The sequence below is a fragment of the Kryptolebias marmoratus genome, linkage group LG8 (assembly GCF_001649575.2).
Source record: "Kryptolebias marmoratus isolate JLee-2015 linkage group LG8, ASM164957v2, whole genome shotgun sequence".
NCBI classification, from domain to species: Eukaryota; Metazoa; Chordata; class Actinopteri; order Cyprinodontiformes; family Rivulidae; genus Kryptolebias; species Kryptolebias marmoratus.
In genome coordinates this window covers 18,636,266-18,658,967 of record NC_051437.1, presented here as the reverse complement: position 1 = coordinate 18,658,967, position 22,702 = coordinate 18,636,266, and the positions used below count along the sequence as shown (strand labels likewise).

The 22,702-nt window shown below is 39.3% G+C and overlaps 1 protein-coding gene across 2 annotated transcripts in view; it reads right to left on the bottom strand.

Moving 5' to 3' along the window:
* Positions 1-21,388, bottom strand: part of cpne5a (copine Va) — a 72,436-nt gene extending 51,048 nt beyond the window's left edge. For both annotated transcript variants that reach the window (XM_017430935.3, XM_017430936.3), the window contains exons 1-4: positions 20,670-21,388; positions 7,262-7,302; positions 6,353-6,399; positions 780-883 (exon numbers count right to left, since the gene is read on the bottom strand). In XM_017430935.3, the coding sequence (XP_017286424.1) occupies positions 780-883; positions 6,353-6,399; positions 7,262-7,302; positions 20,670-20,779 (302 nt within the window). In that variant the 5' untranslated portion in view covers positions 20,780-21,388. The remainder of the gene's footprint in view (positions 1-779; positions 884-6,352; positions 6,400-7,261; positions 7,303-20,669) is intronic.
* Positions 21,389-22,702: the final 1,314 nt, after the last annotated feature.

Genomic DNA, 22,702 nt, shown 5'->3' with positions numbered 1-22,702 from the left:
CCTCTGTGATAAAATAGAGATGTAAATTAGTAACACTAATTGTGAGAGGATGCTCTCTCTCCCTCTCTCTCTCTGTTCCCATTCCAGTGTTGCATCATCAAAGCATGTCAAGTGAATTCATTAAGAGTTTAAAGATCCTCAGAGACCCCAAGCTCAATCCTTGATACATCCTCTAAGTCCACCAGGGACTTCAAGCTTGAGGGCTACGGGGTTTTTGGGAAGCATATCTGCTCTTCTACCTGAAGCATCAGAGTGGCAAAAGTGAGTGATCCTGAATGTGTTCTGGGAGACTTTGAAATGAAGCTGTACCTCTCTGACCCTCTCATATTCTAGCCTTTTCAAATGGGAAAAAGCAGGACAAAAGAAGGACAGGGGTCTTTGTGAGCTTTATAGGACTTGGTTTTAACATTTGCTTTGCAGCAGGGAGATTAAGGATAAGGCTTAATATGAAATATTTATAACGCTTATACCAATCTTCTCTAAATTAATGACTACTGAGACGTCGAACAAATAAATTATTCCCCAGGAGAGCTGAGCTAATGACAAGAAGAAAAGAGGGAAAAAAAGAGTGATTTACAGAGAGCAAATGAGAGACAGGAAAAAGATATAAGGGATGAAGAGATAAAAATGAGATATGAGAGATTTAAAAAAAAAAAAAAAAAAACGTTAACCTTGTATAAAGAAAAAAAACGAATTGGAGGACTGAAAAGAACAGCACAGATGAAACATACACCTTGGTATGTGTCCTCAGAGAGTTGGATCAAATAGAAAAAACTCACACGTCAAAGCGCAGGTTCTGCTTCTCCTCAAAGAAGTAGTCCAGGATGTACTTCCTGACAAAGTCTGGGTTTAGTGTGTTGTCTATCACCTCTGTTCTCCCAAACTGGATCCGAACCAAAGGAAAAAGAGAAAAAAGGCAAGGAAAATATGTAAACACAGTGCTTAGCGCCACCATATTATACAGTCATTCTTGTCAGTCCACCCCTCCTCTATCATCCCCCTACTGCTGTGTGAATTTATGGATTCTGATGACTTCATAATTTATTAGGAGAAATCAGTGATTCAACACTTTCAGTTTTCTCCACTTTGTTTTCATTATTCAGGAGATGAGGAAAGGGGCTTTCAGAGCAAAAGCGGCATGCGCCAAGCTGGCCACTGAGGGCAGCAGTGAGCCTTGCCGCTGGGGGAAACCTCCAGAGGAAGTGTTCATGAGATATCCTAATCAGACGCCATGACAGACCAGAGCAACGTCCTCATGACTGTGGACCCAGCTCTGATACATTCATCCATCTCTCATTATGTTGTGCCATCCTTTGTGAACAAGACCCCAAGTAACTTGAACTCCTTCACTTGAGGCAAACACTCATCCCCAACCCAGAAAGAGCATTTCACCTTTCTCCAGTTGAGAACCGTGGCCTCAGATTTATAGGCACTGACTCTCATCCCGGCCACTTGGCACTCGGCTGTGAACTGCCACAGTGAGACGTGAAGGTCATAACTTGTAAACTCAAACAGAACCACATCACCTGCACCAGGAACAAGCTTGACTGCATGCTGAGAAATCGAACACAGCTTCTTCTTTTGGTTATACAGAGACCTTAAAACGATCCCTGAAAACTCATATTTCCACAGCACCACCCACAAAATGCATCAGGGGATACAGTTGTAAGCCTTTTCTAGATCTAAAAATACCACATGTGGACAATCAAACTCCATTGACCCCCTTACTATTTCATGATCTGGCAAAAACCACACTGCATTTTGTGTAACCAAGACTATAAATCTGTAATATCTATAGCAGCGTTACATACCTGTAGCTATAATATAATCCTAACCCTAATTTCAGCAATATGTAACATCATTTTAGCAGAATTAAGATTTGTTTCATCAAAATTAATTATACTATGTGTTATATTTTAAAACCTTTGTTTTAACACCATAAAATCATGGTGTTTATCAGTCTTATCTGATAGAAAAATATATAGTAAGTTGGTTGGCAACACAGAAAAGCAATATTATCTTAACAATGATATTCCAGAAATAAATAAAAATAATTTATAACCAGTGTGTTCAATCAGTAAATATTTTCATTTTATATATACCTTTTTTTCCAAAAAAGAATAGGAAGTGCATACGGTGATAAGACAATAATAAAAAATGTCAGAACTGCAGAGCGAAGCCTTCTGTTGAGGGTATGTGCTGACAAACAAACCCGCAGATAATGTTGCATCCCACGACTACAGCACAAGCATGCACATTCATTGTATCCAATATTAATTTTTCAAAGTCAGAGTACCGATGTGGACCTGCATAAATAAAACATTTAAAGTTAAAACGCCACCATAAACTGCCACGGAGAATTAATAACGGCACTTTTAGGGCTGAAGAGGACATAAAAAAGCAGAATTTTTAGGCTTCTTGTGACTGCATCCAGAGGGGATAAAACTAAGAGCTAACAGGGGATGGACAAGTTAACAATGCAACGGCAGAATACTTTCAACTGATGGATGCCTATGGTTATAAAAAAGACAATATATAAGGCTGGATTAGGTTTGACAGTCAGCTTGTGGGTTTGTAGAAGTGCAACCTGCCATCAAAGACAGAATGTGTCTAAAACTATAAAAGATTAAGTGCTGCATGGCGCTACATCTCTTCTTGCTCCTCTTGTCAGGAAGTGTAAGAGCTCTGTCCCAGCTAATGCCAAGGAGGTGAATTTTCCACTGAAGGAAACGGGAGCCTTTTTCAGTGACAGACGCTGAATGTGACAGCAGGGGGTGTTATAGTATATTCACTTTTGTCCCCAGCCGTATAGCAACAGCAGAAAAATCAGCACTGATCAGCCATCCAAAGCAGTGTGCACTCCTTCCCCTCTGATAAACGCGACGAGAAAAACTGTGAGCCGGAGTGTCAAGAAATCTATCTTGGTAAAAAGATTATGAGTTTGAAGTGGAAAGGCCAGGCTTTGCTTGAATTCATACGGAGAGTATATATTGTTTCAGCTCCTCGGTAAGTGAAAGTGGTAGGCAGAGGGAACGCTGTCTCTAACTGGGGGGAAATTACAGAGGAGGAAGCTGCAATTTAAGACTTTAAAATCATGCTCTAACAGAGTAATGAGATGCTACTGCAGCTTTATGCATTAAACATAAAATTTGTCATGGGGATACATAGAATTTGGAACTGAAAGTGCAAACACAAACTATCTATAATGTGTGTTAAGATATCCCTCAGCCAATGAGGAATTTGATTGACTAGGAGCCAGAGTGGGAGCTGAGACCATAAAGGAGTAATAGGATTTCAGATGGGTTGGTGGCACAGTGAAAGGTGCTTCAACCAACCATATCCACTCCCAGGACAGCCAAAACACATTACCACACAGGGGGGCAAAAGAGGTGCTTAGCTTTATCAATGCTGCACAGCTTAACTCTGCTGCTTAGCCAGCTGACATCGGCACTGAAAACACAGGACCGTATCTCTTTCAGGGACCGACATTCGGGCTGCACCCACAGTTTCTGAGCCCGAGGTGGAGCACTGTAACCAGCAGTGACGGGTGTGGGACGCCCATCTACATTTGCATCATAATCTGTAAAATGTTCAGCTTTAAGAATGCCTGCTTACTATACTTTGCAGAATGTGCTTTTTTAAATACAATCAAGATTATAACTCAAGCATTAGTTGTTCTTCAGAAACATTTTTAGGGTGTTTTCACACTTCAGAATCACTACCATGGTTAAAAATCTATGTTCAATGCAACACCTACTTCACACCATGATTGGCTGGCTGTGTGAAGCCTTTCCACGTATTTTTTTTGTTTGTTTTGTTTGTTTTTGGACTCTGTTTTTTTATAGCAACATTAGAAAGGTCCTTTAAAAAAGACAGATAATTTGCACCATTTCCTTAACAAAAACAAACAAACAAAAAAAAATATTTCAAATGCCAAACAAATTTTTACTCAGCTGGAACTAAAATCTACATACAGATTAATTAATTAAATTAATTTACAAAAGAAAAACATAATTGCTTTCTATTATAAGTCATAATTATATAGTAGGAGTTATCACTGAATATATTTAAGAAATAGTTAGTTTGCTATTCTTTGTTCTATGTAGAGCTCGAGGACATTGAGAAACTGCAACTATCAGACGTCCTATTATCTCCATGATGCACTTATATGCTTGATGAAACTGAGGTCAAAGCACTGAGAGGGCCATTTATATATATTTAGTTGGAAATACTCCTTCAACATGTAGGTAGGCTTTGGATTTATTGACTCATGAATTGTTTTTGTCATTTCCCTCAGCCACCTGTTTCTGTAGTCATATCGCTCCATCAAGATTTCTGTTGACTGATATTGTTGTTCTTCTGCTGTTTCATGTATATTCTTCCCAAATCTTTGCACATTCGTCTGTCTGTCTTTCTGAGTTTGTTTGCTTTTCTTCTTGGTTTTAGAAATTCTTTTTTTTTTTAACTTTGACAGTATACAAGTTCTGTCAAGTTCTTAAAGATGTTTAACGTTTAATCATCACGACTTTGTGCAGCTCTTTTTCGATAAATGCAAAATTTACTTGCAAATTAAATTTTCAGATGACAATCTTAAAAGAATCTCTTAAAATGCAGGAATACTAAGCCCGGCCGCTGTGACAGTTGAGTTTTCCACATTAAGACGGCGGCGCTGTGTGCAGTGTCAGCGTGAGTTGTTTTGAAAGTGAAATGAAGTAAAGAAATGTGTTCAGATAGATGTGATAAAATCACTCATGATCAGCCATCCAGAGTAAGATTTATCTAAACGTAGTTCATCATGTTCAGTGTCTCAGAAGTGGAAACAAAGACCCATCTGATGCAAGTAAAAAGGTTTTCTCACCATCTTCATCCCTGCAAAGTTGTTAACAGCTTTGAGCTTCACTTAGTAGGTGCAGTTTCTGGAAACATTACAGCACTTCATGTGATCAGGTAACTGGAAGAATACTGCTGATTTCCTGGGAAAAGTTGTCTCGTTTCTAACGTGAAGTGCAGATTGTGTTGCACCTTACAAGGGTAGCGGGCTCAAACAAAGGCAGCAGCTGCGCTAGCACACATCAGTCAACACCTTGCTTCGAAAAGCTGTTGCTGCCTCTGTCTGTCAATTCTGCTGTTAGTTTTAGTGCTTGGCTTGCTTGAAATATAGTTGGCTGGATTCACTTTGGTGAAAACGCATTTATAAAGACACATTCATTTTTTTGTTCCTGATTTGCAATCAGAAGAAAAAAACATCTGTACATTTTCAACATTGGTAGAAGTAATCTGCAGATCAAGAATCTATGGTATACATTTGTTTATTATTGGTAATTTTATCAACATTAAAGAGACAATCTTTTCATAAACTACTTTGACAGCCCAACAATATACCCAATTTTTGAGAATAGGAGTTTATGTGTTAACCTGATTCTGTGCAACTTTTGCATGACTGAACATTGCACTTTCCTGTTGAACAAAATAAAAATCAAGCACACAATACAATCAAGCACCAAGTGAAGCACTAAATATGTTTACTTCCTTCCGTCAAACAAGCCTACACTGATTTTTATAGCAGCTTCCAGTGTGCAAACAAGCTATGCAGGTAATTTAAAGCCAAGTTCACTCAGATTTTCTCATGTTATGCCACCGACAGAGCCATTTGAAATTGCATGACCTTAACCAGCAGCAGGTTCATTTCCGCAGCTTTCTACTCACGATTTACATTAAAATCTGCTGTAAAACTGTAGCTGTGGTCATGATTGCCTTAAGATATTTTTAGACAGGAGTTAGTTATAGTTTGGTAGAACAGCAAGATAGAGGGAAAGAAGTAACAAAGAAATAGGTCCCCCTCTTTTTAAACCTTGTTTTACGCTCAGGATGGCTGGTCAATAAAATGATATGAGGATGAAACCAGAAGCCACATTTCATTCAGTACATAAAAAACTGGAAGTGGTTGTAATGTTCACATAACATTTTTGATTTCTAAAAGTGTAAATAATCATGATAACAGAAACAGGTTACCATGTCTGTGTATTTCCAGCCATTTTGAGTTTAAGTATGAACCATCTGCTCTACTGCAGATTTATTGGCCTCTTTGGTCTAATTAGGTCCCATTTCCAGCAGCCAGAGGGAAGTCTGATGCAGAGCAAAATCTTTAAAGATACGTCCAGCTGCCCCCTTAATCAGTCAGTCAGTCAAAGCTAACATAGTACTAACCATCAATGTTCACAGGGTTGATCAATTACTGATTGGCACACATCATTTACCTTGAGAGGGCAGAGGGGATGACAGAGGGTGTAAATAGAAAGCATGCTGGACTGATTGAGTTGTGTTGACAAAGAGAACGGCTGTGATCTCTTACCTCTCTCCACTGTTTGGACTCTGCACCCTGGGTGTATAACACGACCACTGAGAGGTGAGGCGGTGGTGGACAGGCGTACAGAGAGAAAACAAGAGCAAAAGAATAAACTGTCAAAGAACGATCTCAGTAGAGCATCCTGAATCTCCAAATGGTGTTTGTTTTATTCCTTCGCTGCTGACATTTATCATCAATTATCCCGCCACGCCCTGACAGCATAATGAAGTGCCAAGCTTGATGATTAATGTTGAGTGACATCCACATGCACAGAAACAAAGCTCGATAAAAAAATAAAAAATAAAAAACAAAGAGCTCCTGGAGCACAAGTCTCTGTAAGCTCTGCAATCAAAACACAATTTCCTAATGGGTGGGATTCTCCTGATTTCTATTTGATTTTGCAACTTAAAACACAGCTGAGGCAGGTGAAGCTTATGTGATCTGTCATATATCCTGGGATTTAGCTTCAGGCATATACTAAAGTGAGTGAGTGTGATATTTCCCCCACAGCTTATTTACACAAAGGGCTTATATAAAAAGAAAAATCTCCTCCATTCTCTATTCTGCATAGAGTATAACAACAACAAAAAACACCTCTATGGCATTTTCCAATTTCTCAAACCAAAAGATAGCCATTTGTATTCAGGAGCTGGTGTTTATACCCTGCATACATTATGGTACTTTAGCTCACAGCGAGGAAAGGTTGTCACATTACTGTGCAAATGATATGCCGTTATTGGAGGAACACTTTGAAAGAGCAGAGTAAACTGAATTAAACTTAAGCTCAGCAAAAGCAGGAAGCAAAGCAATATGAAAGGAAAAAAAAAGGTTTTCAACGTACTGCATTCTTTGTAACATTTTAAATAAAACGAAACAATAAACTGCAACAATAATCAGTGTAAAAACTGAACTTACACGGGTCTGATTTGGAGAAAGTGTCCCTGTCCAAAAGATTCCTGTAAGAGAGAAAAGAAAACAACAATATAAAAATCTAATTTCAGTCAAATCATGTCCAAAAAATCTATAACTGCAGCATAAAAGTTCAATTTTTACACAAATCTAACGGTTTCCACTTACGTGTAGTTTCATCACAAAATGCCATATTTGAAGAGCTAGAGAGCAAATTGCATGGTAATTCACAATCACACTTATTTCACATAAAACACACTGCCCTTGAGATTCAATTTCCAAGTGAGCAGAAAAATAAGCACATTAAAGCCCGGTGAAAGGACACAGAGGACACAGCGACAGATGCGAATTATGTACAAAAATCTATTTCTTTTACTTGTCCTGAAAGACAGACAATTACATGTGGGTAGTTATTGAAAATCTTCTCAATCCAGCTGTTTAACTTGTAGCATAAACCTCCAAGAAATGAAATGATAATCTACTAACTAGACATTAGAAAATGCTAAATAAAATGTAAAGACTAATAAAAAGCACACGATCAAACAGGACACTTAATAGCTTCTTTTGAAGAGTGTTGCCTAATGAAACAGTTGGTATATTGAGTTCATTATGTGTTAATTAGTTACTTAAAGTCTTATTCTTAAATGTTTTAAGCATGCTGTTTTGACTGCTTTTATTGTGTCATTGTGAATGCACAACAGCATTTCAGCTAACTGCAGGAATTAATTAATTCAGTCAAGACTGGAGGTTGAATATTACACTAATTTGAGCCATTGTGCCCTAAAAAAAATTAGTTTTGTAAGGCTGCAACAGAACATTTTTCTGTGCCTTTTCTGTGTATGTGCAGTCACTCAGATTGCTCAGAGGATTTTAATTAGAGCTGCAAGAACAATTGATCAATAAATAAATAAATGAACAAGAATCCTGGTAATTACTTCAGTCAATAACCAAAGTCATTTTTAAAGCAAAACTACGAATTTTATTTAGTTATTCAGGCAGATATATTATGATATTCTTGCTGGAAGCGCTCCAGGCTGCACCAGAAGCTAACTGCTGCTATTTGTGATAACAAATAACCATAGATTTCTATGGAAATAACCATGTGATGCAAAGTTCACAGCAATGTAAAGGTTTATTTGAAAGGTGTTTGCATGAGTCTTTGAGATTGGAGTTGTTTTAAGACGGCAGCAATCAATCCTCCTTGGTCTTGGCCATTCTCAGGTTCGCCATTAGCTCATCTATCCAGTCAAAATTAAACTCTATTTCCCCAAACTGAAGTTAATTAAAGAGCTATGAGATACCAAGTTGTAATCACCTTTACAGCACGCAACACCCTAATCACAAATCTTCTCATTTAATATTTTAGACAAAAAGTATTGCTGAAGCTTTAAGAGATTTCTTCAGTATATCAGACACACAGACATGTTTTGTTCCTGGTGTTAGATTATGAGCAATAACCTACAGGTACAGAGGTTAAAACATATTTTACCTTTAGGGGACAACAGGGTTTTAATAAATATGGATGAGAGTTCAGGGCTGAATCCAAGCAACAATACATCACTCATGAACATGTAATTTAACATTCCTGGACATAAAATCTTCTGTCACAGGGTTTAAAGGGGAGAAGACAGATGCAGCCTCTGTGAGTATTAGCCTTGGGCTGACCTGACAACAGCTGGAAAATTGTCAAAGCAATTAACGTTGGAGAAAACAAAACCATTCGTGACTAAATGTCTCTTTGTAGCCACCTGTTACTGTCTGGCGTCCATTAGCTTTAAACAATTAGCTTGCCCATCTCCTTGCTCTTCTTCCAAAAGCAAAGAGTGGATCACTTAGAGGGAAGGAAACCTGGAGAACATGAAACCTGTTACACATTTCACAAACTTAATCCTCAATTTGTTGGGCCTCAATTAGTTCTCACAGAACATTTTGATTCCACGGAGAAGTTATAACCAAGCAAATATATGTGCAAATGCAAATTAATCTACTGTCTCATTATGCACATGGCTAGAGTACACATATCTGTGCCAAACGACAGGTATAAGCATCTCAGATAATCCATCTGTTTTAACTAAAGTAACACTACATTTCAAAAGTTAACTTTTTTTCTCCCCCTCTACAATCCCCAGAGGAAAAGGATAAGATCATTATCCTGAGAGTTACAGAAGAAGTTTGTTGATGAAGATAAAGTTCACAGAAAGTAGGACAAACATAATTAGATACAGGAACTTTTCTTTCCCACCACTTTTCATGCATTAGACTATTTCAGACTATGCCACTCTAGTCGTCACCGGGACCACCTTTTTTCAAGTAGAACAAATAAAAATGGCATACATTTTATCAGGATTTCTATTTCTCTTATTTCACAAATTCAAGAAAGGCTCTGAAAGCTTCTTTTCTATTGGTTGTTTTATTTTTTCTTAACTTGTCTGGAGTACATAATTAGTCGCAGAACAAACAAAAATACGTATAATTAGGAAGCTACTTAGAGACTGAAAGAATGAAGAAAAATATGTCTAATAATGTTTTTAATCAGTCGAACCATCACCAAGTGCTTTTAACCATAAGTGCTTGAACGGAAGGCAATTGGACCCGCTTACTTGATTCTTGAAGGCCTCTCATTCAAAAGGCTTGTTTAGCTCCAACAAACCAGTGAATAGATGCTGGCTTACAAACTGTTGTAAGAAAACTGTGGCTTCACAACAACTTCCTGAAAGTGAGACCAAAAAATGGAACGGGGAAAATTATGAAACCTAACGAGTGCACGTGCACTTAAACTAAATCTGCAAACTTATACTGAACTTTCAAGTGTGTCAAAATCATGTCAGGGTGTGGGGAAATGGATACGAACCCAGAGTGTAGACTCATTTTAAAGAAAACTAATTTATTAAAATAAAATAAACAAAAACAAAAAGGCTGACGTGGCAGCAAAAACTGAAACTAAGTACAAACATAAATAAACAAAGCGTGGAGCGAAAAAGCATGGCGCAAGACAAAAACAGCAGGGAACCAAGAACAATGAACATGGGGAGAGTGGAGGAGAAGACCGGACTTATAAAACACAGAGGATAATTGGTAAGTGGGCACAGGTGCGTGTAACTCATTACTGTCAGGTGGAGGTGGGCGTGGCAGCAAAACCGGGTGAAGACTGAGGAAGAATGGAAAAACACTGGAGACAGGTAGTACAAAATGGAAAACAAGATAACGAAACCCAAGAAAGACACAAAGAAAAACCCAAAACCTCACAAATCATCAAAATAAAAAAAATGGATAAAGCCTCTCTGCATCCTTTCACCTGTCAAACTGAAGCCAGCAGGATCAGGTTTATGGGCATATTATTTCTAATGAATAAGTTGTATTTTTGGAGCCAGAGTCTGCGCACAAGGGATGTTACAACTAAATGTGTTAGAAAAAATATTTTTTTAAAGTACAGCAGCAAGGTAAGGACTACATGAATCGACAGAAGTCGTGTTATTTTGGTTTCAACTTCTATATTGCAGCCTTGTGCGGCCTAGTTGTTAAAAAATGCTGATGGTCAAAATCGCTTCTGTAAAAAGTGATAAATGTTTTTACTAGATCAAATGTCATTGGTTGTTCAAAAAGTACTGGAAACACAATTTTTCCTCTAAAACAAATCTGAGAATCTGACCATTCAATGACTTTCTGGCTTATTGGCTTAAAAGGGCATCACAAATGTAAAAACCAAGCCTCTGACTGTGTCACAGAAAGAAAAGACTTTGTGTTACATTAGAGACAATGGAAATGGCTGGGAGCAGAAAGTGAAGGATGGTTTGTATTTTGAGGTCTACTCTGGCTCTTCACTTCCTGTCCCGCCTGTGGGCCTTGTCTCCTTTAACTGAGGACAGTCTTTGTCTTTCCGCTCATGCTTCAAAGGGTCAGTAGGTCTACTTTTTGTCTTATGCACCCTAAAGCAGTTCTAGTGGGTCAAAAGCTCAGAAAGCCAAGCAGGAAGTTGGCCAACCGTGCACAAGTAGGGAAATCCTATTATTTGGATGGAAAATTTACAGTTTTCCTCAGAGGAAATTCTTGCCATTTCAAAATATGTACAGGATATCACACAGAGAAGCTCAGGAGATCTCCTGAGTAATTCCACACCCAAAATGAAAGCACATAAATCAAAGCAGAACTTGATAAAATCAGCGTAGGACCCTTGCGTATAACTGGAAATTACCTCTGTCTGTACTGTATGACTTAATCCCTGGATGGTGACACATTCTGATACAGATTAATAGCCCTTTTTTCTGTATTTCAAAGAACTCCCCTCTATTACATTCAAAGCACATTCTGGCCCCTCTATTAGTAAGACACCCATGACTTTCACTATGATGACACCAGGTGTCTTTTTCCTCTTCTCCATCTGTTAAATTATTCAGTTTCGACCAGGGATCTCTCCTGGTTGGCGATACCTGCAGCAAAGCACTCCCTGGGCAGCCATCTCGCGGGCAGCAACAGAATCTCGGCCATAAACCTGCTGTTCTGCTCATATAATAAATGAGTATTCACATACACTGAGACTCTCTGTTTCAAACTGGCATTTGGTGTGTAACTAATGTCTGACTCGGGAATAATATCACTGCTAATTGCATACAGTGACAGCTCTGGGTGTGGGAGAAAAAGCTTCTTTTTTTTTTTTTTGCAAGGAGTTGAGGAAGAGCATATACTTATTCTAAATGGGTGTTATAATCCTGAAACAGCTCTCTGCAATGACTTCTCTTAGTATCTGAACGCAATTCTTGTTCCATTTGAAAAAGCCCAAGCTGCAAATAACCTTGAAGATGTGCTTTGTCCCTGTGCTACATGGGCTGGTGACATAGTTTTAAAACACTTTAAATTGTACCCAAGAAACCAAATCAGGTGCAGTGAATTGTTTCTAAGCTCACCCATATTTTGGTTCCTTGAAGGAACACATGTCATCCACTGTCTTGCACATCAAAGATTTCAACAAGGATCTTGTCTGATCTGTTAGAGCTTGGAGTATGTGTTGGGGATGACACTCAGCTGCTATCACTCCATATTTCAGCTCGACACCTGTAAATGTTACTGAGCCGTAGCTATTTCTGTGTTTGCAACGTTGATTACCTATGGTAAGAGTCTTGAATCAGGTTAAGTTGTTTTGTCCAGTAGCACAATGCAAAAGAGAAAAATTGTGAATTTCAGAATGAAAAGATGTCCTCACATCAGTTTTAGGTTTTACTGCTGGACAGGGTTGAACTAGAACAAAGGTAAGTCCTTAAGGTAAGCCCACTCAGGTAAATTAACTGGGCTAGTAATAAATGTCAAATGCCACTTTTTAACAAATGGCCCAGAAATTGCACTTGATTCTCTTTGCTTAATTTCATGGAATAAAAGCTGAAGCAGTAGTTTGTTAAAGCAATTTATTGGCACTGATCAAAGGTATGGATTTAAAAGTTATTTTGTACATTTTATTTATGCAGCTCCCTGCACTTGCTGCATACCAAGAAAAGATCAATAGTAGGTGAGAATAAGAAAATCTGTAGAAAAACATTTCCATAAACCTCTTATTCAAGACTGATTGCCGGTTAACAATTTATTTTTTGATGCTGATGGTGTTGCAGACCTTTTTGCGTTTATGTTTATTTATTTGGGACCATGTGAAAAAGCATTAATCTCACAAGAGAGAATGTGTGCTGCACCAGATTTAGCCGCTGGCTAATTTCCATCTGTAGTCCCTGAGGAAGGCATACCCTGAATGCAAACAAAATACAAAATAAAAGCCCAAAACACAGATGCAGATATAAAACAGTCCTACCTGTCTCACCTAATTATCACAGAAAACTCATCCTGATTCAGTTCTTTAACTATTTTATTTAAACAAGAACAAATTTCAAAAGTTCATGTAATGCTTATTCTAAGAAAATAGACAAATATTTCTTAATATTTATTTGATAATGTTGACAGGAGTAGTTACTAATTACCTGGGAAAAAGAAAATCCTCATTTATTTTGAACCCATCAGGAAGCATCTTTTATTCTTAACCTTTAATGAAAAAGCAAATTGACCAAACTTAAGTTCCTGTAAGGACTCTACTCTCTCCTGGAGGATCTCTTCATTTTTTCTGAACAAAACTGTAAAAATAGTTTTCATTGGTGGAGGAGCCATATTATGAAATAATTTAAAAAATCAAACCTCCAAGTATGCATATTTGTTATTAAAGCTCAGCATTTCTTACTTACTGAGTATGTTACCACTAACACAAACATTTGGGAAAATCTTTTGGTTATAATTTTGTTCTTCTTTTGATTTTTGACCTCAAACCAGCTGCTCCACAAATGGAAACTTTAAGCTGACCGTAAAAGTGGGTCAATCTCCACCAAGCTCCATGTTTAAATGACCAACTCTACAGTAAAGTAAAGCCTAACATTCTTAGCGTTCCACAGAAGTTATTTTGATATCTTTAACTAATTTAGTTAATTTATGACGACTGTACAGCAGTTGAGATTTTACATGTCCCCCCCAGTTTAAATTAAGTTTTTTTTTATCTCTATTAGGGATGTGACTATTATCAGTGACAGCTGAGAGTCGTCCAATCCAAAAGAAGACCATGGTGTCTTAGAGATGCTGACTATATTTATTCCTTGAACATTAACTGCTGCCCTTTACCTCAAGATGGCAACAAACCTTGAATCATCCATTCAAAACCATCTTAAAGAAATAAGATAAATGCATTTGAGAGAAACCGGAATTTGATAGAAAGCTCTAGTCTAATATGTATGTCATCTGCAATGACAGCTAATAGTTTTAAAATGCTGTGTGTGATATTAGAAAAAATGTAATGTTGTGCACTGTTTTGGCTTTAAATAAAGATTAAGATTTTGGGGGATAATAAAGCTGGTTTTCTTATTTTGCCCAGTAAATGAGTTAAAGTTTCTGTTCACATCTGCTGATAACAGGAGTGCTCACAGTTCATCAATATAAAAAATGTCAAACTGGGAAATTAGATGGAATTTAGGGTAAAGCTGCATATTGACAAAAAATCCAAAGTGGTGCATTGATACAGTAATCATTTTACAATTTTGGTAGCAAGTGTTACTGTAAGAAAATAAAATGTGTTTGTTTTGACCCTGTACACATATTTTTCTCCCCGCAGACAGAAATCTCCCTATTAGCTACTCAATAACATGTCTACTCTAATGTATCAAACACAGCTCCTATCTGACAATGAGGAGCTTGTTTTGCCCTTCAGCTAAGAGTGTCAACAAGTGAAGGACTTTCACCATATGCAACAGAGTGTAAAAACTGAAGCAAACAGGTTGCCACACTTTGTGCAAATCTGCCCGCAGCTCCAAGATTTTTCAGACAAACTGGAATGTTTTGTCAAATATTTCCTAATGCAGTAATCCTCTAACGTACTCTGGTGACCAGTCAGTTTTTTTTGTGACAAATGCAGATTGATATTTGAGTAACAAATGGCTGCTCTGATTTCTTATTATTGCACTTTTTTCTACTATTCCAATTAGTATGCTTTTTAACACACAAGAGCATGGGTGTAAACCTCAGTTATACAATCTATCGTTGTGTTTTCACAGGATCCACCTGTGATGTCCCAAATGAGAGTATATATTAATAACATTGACACCACCAGAAACCAAGTGTCTGGGACCCAAACTCATTTTCACTGTGTCACGGGTGCATGTATAATTATCCGCTTCATCAGCCTGTGAGCGTAGCCTGTTTCAATGATAACATCCCCCAAAATTAGAAATAAAGAAATCTGATTCCTGTTGGCACTCCTGTGTCTCCCAGCCCTGATCCCCCCCAAACACATGTGGCACACGATTCACAAACACAAGAAAGATAAGAGCTGGGAGCTCGCCTCAGGTCAGACTGCAAATTGAAATTTCTCTCTTTCTTAGAGCGATCTTTTGTTAATAATTTATGCTCCCACACAATGCAAACTAGTTCAACTCAAACTTGTTGTGTGTCAAGGGACAAAACAAAACAATTTTCAGTAAAAAATAAATAATCAGGTTGCAGGGTTCTACTAAAAGGGTCACCCAGAACTGAATCAGAGCAACAACTTGTAGACCTAATGGCACAAAAACACCAGCAGTTAGTTGATAAAAACACATATTTTATTCATCATGTGTGGTCAAATTACACTAAATTGCCAAAAGTATTCGCTCGTCTCACTTCACATGCATATGAGGCGTGACATCCCATTCTTAATCCACAGGGTTTAATATGATGTTGGCTCACCCTTTGCAGCTATGACAGGTGGAGGTATTGCTCAGGTGGCTTTCTGTCACGGTACCATGCTGGAATTCACTGAGTTCGTGAAAGCGACCCATTCTTTCACTAATGTTTGTGCAGGCATTCTGCACGCCTAGGTGCTTGATTTTATACACCTGTGGCCGTGGAGGTGAACACCTGAATTCAATGATTTGGATGGATATACTTTTGGCAATTTAGTGTGTATGTCTAAAGTAGAATGCAAAGTTCTTTTTATTTGGCTTCCAAACAGCCAGACATCCTTGTGGTCTTGATCAATATTTCTACAGGCTTTTGAAGGTCTTTCAAAGCTTTCCCTCATATTTACCTGCTTTTTCTCTCATTTTCAGTTCAGTGCTTGACCATTTTCTTAGCAATGTTTTTGTTGTTGTTGTTTGTTTAAGCCACTAGTCTCTGACCTATGAATGATTTAGGCACAAAAAGCTCCTAAAGTCGAGAAAAGAACCAATGTTGTGCCTACACATAAACAACTTGGCAAAGAACTGATTTTAAATTGGATCTTTAGGCTCTTTGTAACCAGCAGTCTCTTACAAAGACACAATTTGTGTTCGTTTCTATACCTGACTCTATGAAAAACACCAAAGATAACGCAGTTTGACGGAGAAAAAATTGTATTTTAGTAACACAGTTATTTCCAAAAAGCTATTAGCTGAAAACTTGGCATACAGTTGATGATCAGCTGAAGGATGATGAATCTCTCAGGTCCTGGTCCAGATCGTTGCTGGATTTTGTGCTGTTTCTTAAAGACATGACTTTCAGATACTGTTCATCTGCTGAAGATGATTTATAGTTTTGACATTTCTTCTTTTGTCCTCCACCTTCACTTTTATCACTTTTTAAACAGACTGCACAATGTGCTCTCATGGTCAGACGCACAAAAAATGAATAAAAAAGAAGACAAAATAATAATAAAAATTTTAAAAGAGCTCAAAAATTTAGTGATGAAGACCATTTTAGAAGAATCCACTAAAGTCTAGCTCCTTGGAAGTGAAGTGTAAAGAAATTATGAGTGGCTTAAAACTTTTTCACAGCGTATGTATTTATTCTAATCATGCTGGTGATTTCATTAGGTTTCCCGTTTGGTACAAAAATTGCTTCAGGAAGAGACCGGATCAAGAAGCAGGCCCATGATTTCATTAGACACCAGAAAACAGCAATCAGTGGCCTTGTGTGTCAGGAGACCTCTTCTGCACACATTTGTATCAGGATTTTGGCATTCATGTGACCTGCTGTGTATTTCAGCAGGTGATAAATCCCCGGGGAGCAGAGTGGCCGGGCAGAGTTAGATCCCCCTCATCTTTGGAACAAAATGGTTTGATGCAATGCCACTAAACCAATCTAACGCAGAAATTGAATGGTTACAGGGAGCTCCACAGCTACAGCGGAAAACAACGTGGAGCATCTTCATCTCAATTAAATTGGCATTGGGGGCTGATAAGGTTTCATGCTGATGCAATCAGGTTGGAGTCTGAGCACAGAGGAAGGAAATATGGCTTTGTTAGCTGCTTTCACTTTAGCTGCATACCAGCAGTGTGTTTTAACAACATTAGGAGGACGAATAAAATTGTATAATTGCTGCTAAATGGAAAAAAGATCAAATTTCACACTGTGTCCTTCTGCTGAGTGATTTTGTTGCTCTGAAGTGAATGTTATGTACTCCCAATGATACAATGTCCCCAGGCTTTATATTGAATTATTTCATTTTCTTCTCTTAATGTGTGAAAAATGAGACACAAAAAAGCAATCGTTTAGAAGCAAGATCCACCACCCCCGCCTCACTCGGTTCTGATATTGCTTGCAAACTTTTCTCCAAGTTGCCAAGGTTATTAGTATATTTCCCCTCCCCTGTTCTGGTCAATATATTAAAAAAGCAGTCATTCCTAACATGTATTTAAACTGTGACAAGCTGAAGAGAAGCCGAAAGAAAAAAAACAAGTTCCTTCAATTAAAGTCCACATGCCAAGCCTTGAGGGTCTGGCACATTTTTCAGACATTTATAACTAAAAGGGGGCTTCAGAGTGGAGCCGCAGAGCTAAAGCCCCAGTTTCCCTGAAGCTATTGTACATGGGAACTCTGAGACGGTCTGGAAAGCTGAGATACAGAGAAGCAACTTTCTACAGCACAGAACTCACATTCACTGCTGCGCTAAATCATGATGTGGCAAACCACACAGACAACTTATGAAACATTCATCAAAACTGATTAAATATTAATTAATGACCACATTTTCTAGTGCCACTTAAAAAAGCAGGGTCAGGCACCGGGGGACCACCGGCCCTAACCCACTGAACTGAATTGAAAAGAGGCTGCCTGAGTGTGAAGAGCCATCTTATCGCTGAGCAGGAGGGAAGCCCTTCCAGCTAAGAAATAGACACTCGAAGTACAGCTCACTGGCTGACCTGTGAGCAAAACCAATCAGAGCCATAGATGGGGAGCAAGATATGTACTATCACAGTGATACGCTCTTGTTTTGATAAGCGCCTGTCTGTTTCGGCCCCTCTGGTTTGTCAGGGGGCCTCGCTGCAATATCGGCATGAGGGTTATGAGAATGCCTGGAGGGCGTCGCGACACATTCAGTTCTATGTGTGCTGCAATCTCAGAGCTCTCAGGCTTACTAAATCAATTACACAGGGTTGTGGAGCCTGTGCCTCACTCCCACATAATACCCATAATACCCATTGTTTCTGTGTGCTTCTACTGGAAAGACCGAATACAGACTTCCCGATAAGCTGATGGAGTAGCTGCATGCATGGCTGTGCACTTCATGGGTTCAGCATCTCAGCTGTCTGCCCAAATCTGAATGCACGGGGACAGACTGTAGCAATTTGCACGAGTCAAGAAGAAGAGGAGGAACAACTTTAACTCTTTGTCTTTAGCAGACACTGTTTCAACATCCAGTCAAAGTGGGAATTACTTTTTGCTTCTCTATCAAACTGTGTCCAGGAGCAATTTTTTGTTTGGATAAAAAATTGATGACTGACACAGCAGAGCCTCGGGGCATCAACACAGATCCTGGCTTAAGGTCTGCAGGGAAAAGACAAACTGTGTGCCAAAAAAGAAACAACACAACTGCAGCTGTTCCTCAAATGAAATGGCCCCCCAATGGACACAAACCCACACATGCACACACAGCCTGAGCTTTATGTATTTGCCCCGATCACAAGATTCTCACACACTTACATTTCTCTAAAAATTATTATATTTTATTACAAAACAAAGGATCCTTCTTAAAATAAAAATCCCTCCCCACAGAGATGCCTCACCCTTAAACCTGCCCACTTTGTGAAGGTCACCTGTCTCCTTCAGAAATGTGATATTAATTGATTAAATATCCAAAATGGGTTATAAAGTCAAATGTACAGCTTTATTGATTTTGTGAAAGAGCTTTCAAATTTAACATTTTTCAGACACACAAGTTCACATTTATATCCTCGTTAGGACATTGCATTGATTTCCTTTCATTCCTGCATCCTAACCCAAACCATTACCAGTACAGGCCAAACCGTAACCATACCTAAACCCAATTCATACCTTAGACCTAAACCTAACCCCTAACCTACTTTATTAGGACTGGGTTTTGGTCCCTATAAGGGCTACTGGCTCTGACAGGGTACACAATAAAAACTGCTGGGATAAAAACAACCCAATTTGTAAAGCAGCACTGAGTCAAATTTGAACTGAGCCAACAAACACCAGGTAGTTTTAACTCATCAGGATTGGGTTGTTAGTTTTCTATCCAAAAACTGGGTTAAAATGACTAATTTGTTCAATTACAGTTAGGTTGAGTTAAAAAGAAAAACCCAAAATCTGATTTATTAGATTATTATGATTTGGGTTGGTGCTAGCTAGCTATTGGCTAGAGCCAAATAATGTTGTTTTAGGAACCCAACCTCACTGTCTAGTGCAAACTAAGTTCTTTAAAAAGCCAGGCAGGTTAAATATCTGTTTTCACCATATTATCTTTGCTTATTAGGTCCAATCAGGTCAGATTGGGTCAACTTCTAACTTAAAATGACAGTCTGTAAAGGATCATCTTCAGCCCAACCACCTGGTCAAACGTTTTTACCCAATATTTGGTCAAATCAACCCAATAGCTTTAACCCAGCGGCTATGTCATCAAAACCACCCAGCAAGTTTTAGTATATGTGATTATCCCCGAAAAAATCCTTATAAGGGTAGCTAAAACCAAGTAAAAACACAATTATTTTCTCTAGTTAATCTTCCAAATGAATCACACACACATACCAATGGATTTCCTGACACCTCATAACACAAATTAAAGCTTAAATTAATGGGTTATTCTCTTTGGTTTATACATGTAGCCCCTGTGTCTTTTCCCCCCTAATTTACATGACTGTAACACAGAACGAGCAAAGAGAGAGAGAGAGTATAATAGTGTGGAGCATTACTAAATGAGGCACAACTCTGGAAGCAATGAAAAGACAAATTATGATAAAACTGCTCATCCTGCATTGACTTAGATTCAAAATCTTCCGGAGCTTCGTGTTGGAGCCTACAGAGCGTCTTCACCTGCAGCCCGCGCTGCCTCGCCCTATCCACATGACACTTTTGTGATCCCCGAGGATTTTCTAACGTCTCTTCAAATATATCTCTGCATAATCCATCCAAATATTATCCAAAAAAATCGTTTTGCGCCTCCTTTCACATCACTGAGACAAACAACAGGTGTAGAGTTTTTTTATCAGCATAGAAAGCATTAAGATTGCCTGGCTGACTCAGGGGGAAGCCTCTCTGGTTTGCCAATAAATTTGAGGATGGTTGCATTTTGCGCGCTTGGCACGCGACGAGGCACGCGCGCAAACTGCAGCCCACAGCGATCTGACGATGACGGAAACAGACTCCAAAAGATCTGAACGAACAAAAAAAGCGCAAAAGTTTAGTTCTGACAAAAATATATTTTTTAATAAAACTTTGAGCAACTATACATCACAATAAGTTTTACCATAAGCGTTCCTCCTTTAAACGCATGTTCTTTCTTCTATTTTCATGAAATAATGTCACAGAAAATATTTTTCCTTTGCGCATAAAGCTCAGTCTAAGCGTCGCTCACAGTAAAACGTAACCAAAAACGCGCGGAGCTCGCCAAACGCTCTCACGCGCACCCAGCACCGCGTGAGCTCACCTGCAGGACACGGTAATCTCCACTTTGGTGGCAGGGATGCTCCCACTCATGGGATCGAAGTCACAGACCGTGGCCGTGGCCTCCACCTTGTCCATAACGTCCCCCTCCATGCGCGCGGCAGAGCCGGGCCAGCTCCCCTCCTGAACCCGGGGAGCCGAGGGCGGAGAGCCGGAGCGCAGCGAGCCGAGGCGAACTCGGTCCAGACAAGCCTCCCGTAGACGGAGTCCCCTGGACGGCCAGCCGCATGGAAAGTTTAATATTGGAGGCTGCTGCGGCGAGGCGACCGCTTGGACTAAAGTGGGCTCACATGCCAGGACGCATCACCGCCATCTGAGCTGCTCTCCAGGCAAACACTGAGCTTCTTCTGCCTGAGCCGCTTCGAAAAGTAAATGCAATAAACTCCACCCCCCCCTGTCCGCATTCCCTAACTGTACACATGCGGGGCTGTGACTGACTGTCGATGTGGATTGTTATTTTTGATCTAAAGAGCCTCTAAACAGGAGAGCAACGATTGAATAAAGAAGCCCAAAATTGGCATTTCTGGAACATTTTCACTCAGGTGAAACAGCTACCCCGAGTGCCCTCTCTGTACTTCTCGTTTTGCTTAAAACCGTCACAAGAGTTTCCCTGGAATAGACGTCTCCAGTTAATGTTCAAAATGAATCACACGCAATGTTGCCTTCTATTAAAACTGCACCAGTCCCTCCAGACAGCAGCTCTTAAAATGAACCGGGAGGCTGCGTGGTGCTCTTTCAGCATCTGGACAGCTCCTCAAACTCCGGCGGCTTCATACGCAGCCTCATTTCTGCTTACCTTGCCAACAGAATAAAAATAAATGAAGTGTACTTCACTCTTGAAGTCGGTGTGGGTGCCAGTGCTCTCCCCAGGGGAGCTCCATTCCCGTTGTTTTCTTTATTAAACAAGAAATAAGAAGGATTTCAACATGTCAAGAGTAATTCAAAGGTAAATGTGTGTCCCTGGATGTGCAGGAATGGGGAATAGCTTCCATCAGTAACTATACTGACACAAGGAAATCACCAAGGAATTGCTCTGTTGTTGTACATCAGTCACTCCTCATATCTTCTGAACCCATTCACGCAGTTATCAGCAACATATAGTATACCTGCTTCCCATGGAAGCTGCAAGCTATTTCAGTTTATCATGTGAAAATCCAACTCCTCAAAAGCACGACATCCAAAAACTCCCACGAAGGTCACACATATGTCTTACAATCTCTGTGTGGTCCATGCTGCAGGATATCCATCACTCAGTGAGCATTGTGGGAAATCTGACTCAGACTTAGACTGACCAGGCATCGAGTGCATGCAGATTTCGGACCAACAGAGCACTGATTTATTATTATTCATGTTCACTCTGTAATTAGGCCTGCTGGTGGTGGCCCTCGGCGGGCTGATTCTGAGCTCTCTTCAGTGTACGGTTCCATGCGGCCTGCTGAGCAAGTTCTCCTTCATTCCCACCGCAGCCTCCCTGCTTCCTATAGCTGTGGAAGGAGTGCAATTATGACCGTGTGAATGCGGGGAATGTGTGTGTATGCATGTGTGCGTAGTGTAGCGTTACCACCCACCCCTGCCCTGCATCAGCAACAGGAGACCACATGTCGCGGGTCAAACTCCAGCAGAACTGATTGAGGCTGAAACAAGAAAAGCTTCCACAACATTTGGCTACATAAATACCAAGAAATTGGGTATATACTGAATAAATAACAACAAACTGGCAATATACCATATATATTTCATAAATGGTTTATGTTTCCAGTTTGAGAAACTTTGTGCCACAAAACAACAATATAAATTTTAAAAATGTTTTCCCCCTCATAACGTTTACCTGCTAACTTGTTAGGGCAACTTGTTATTAGCTAAATATGCATTTTCTGTTCAGTATTTCATGTTTAGAATTGACCTGGTTAAGCTAACTACACCTTATCTTCTCTCTACAATAAGTTAAATGTTTACTAATAAAGAACAAGTGTGGTAAAAACAAAAGTGTGTTAGCTTCATTGACATAAGCAAAAC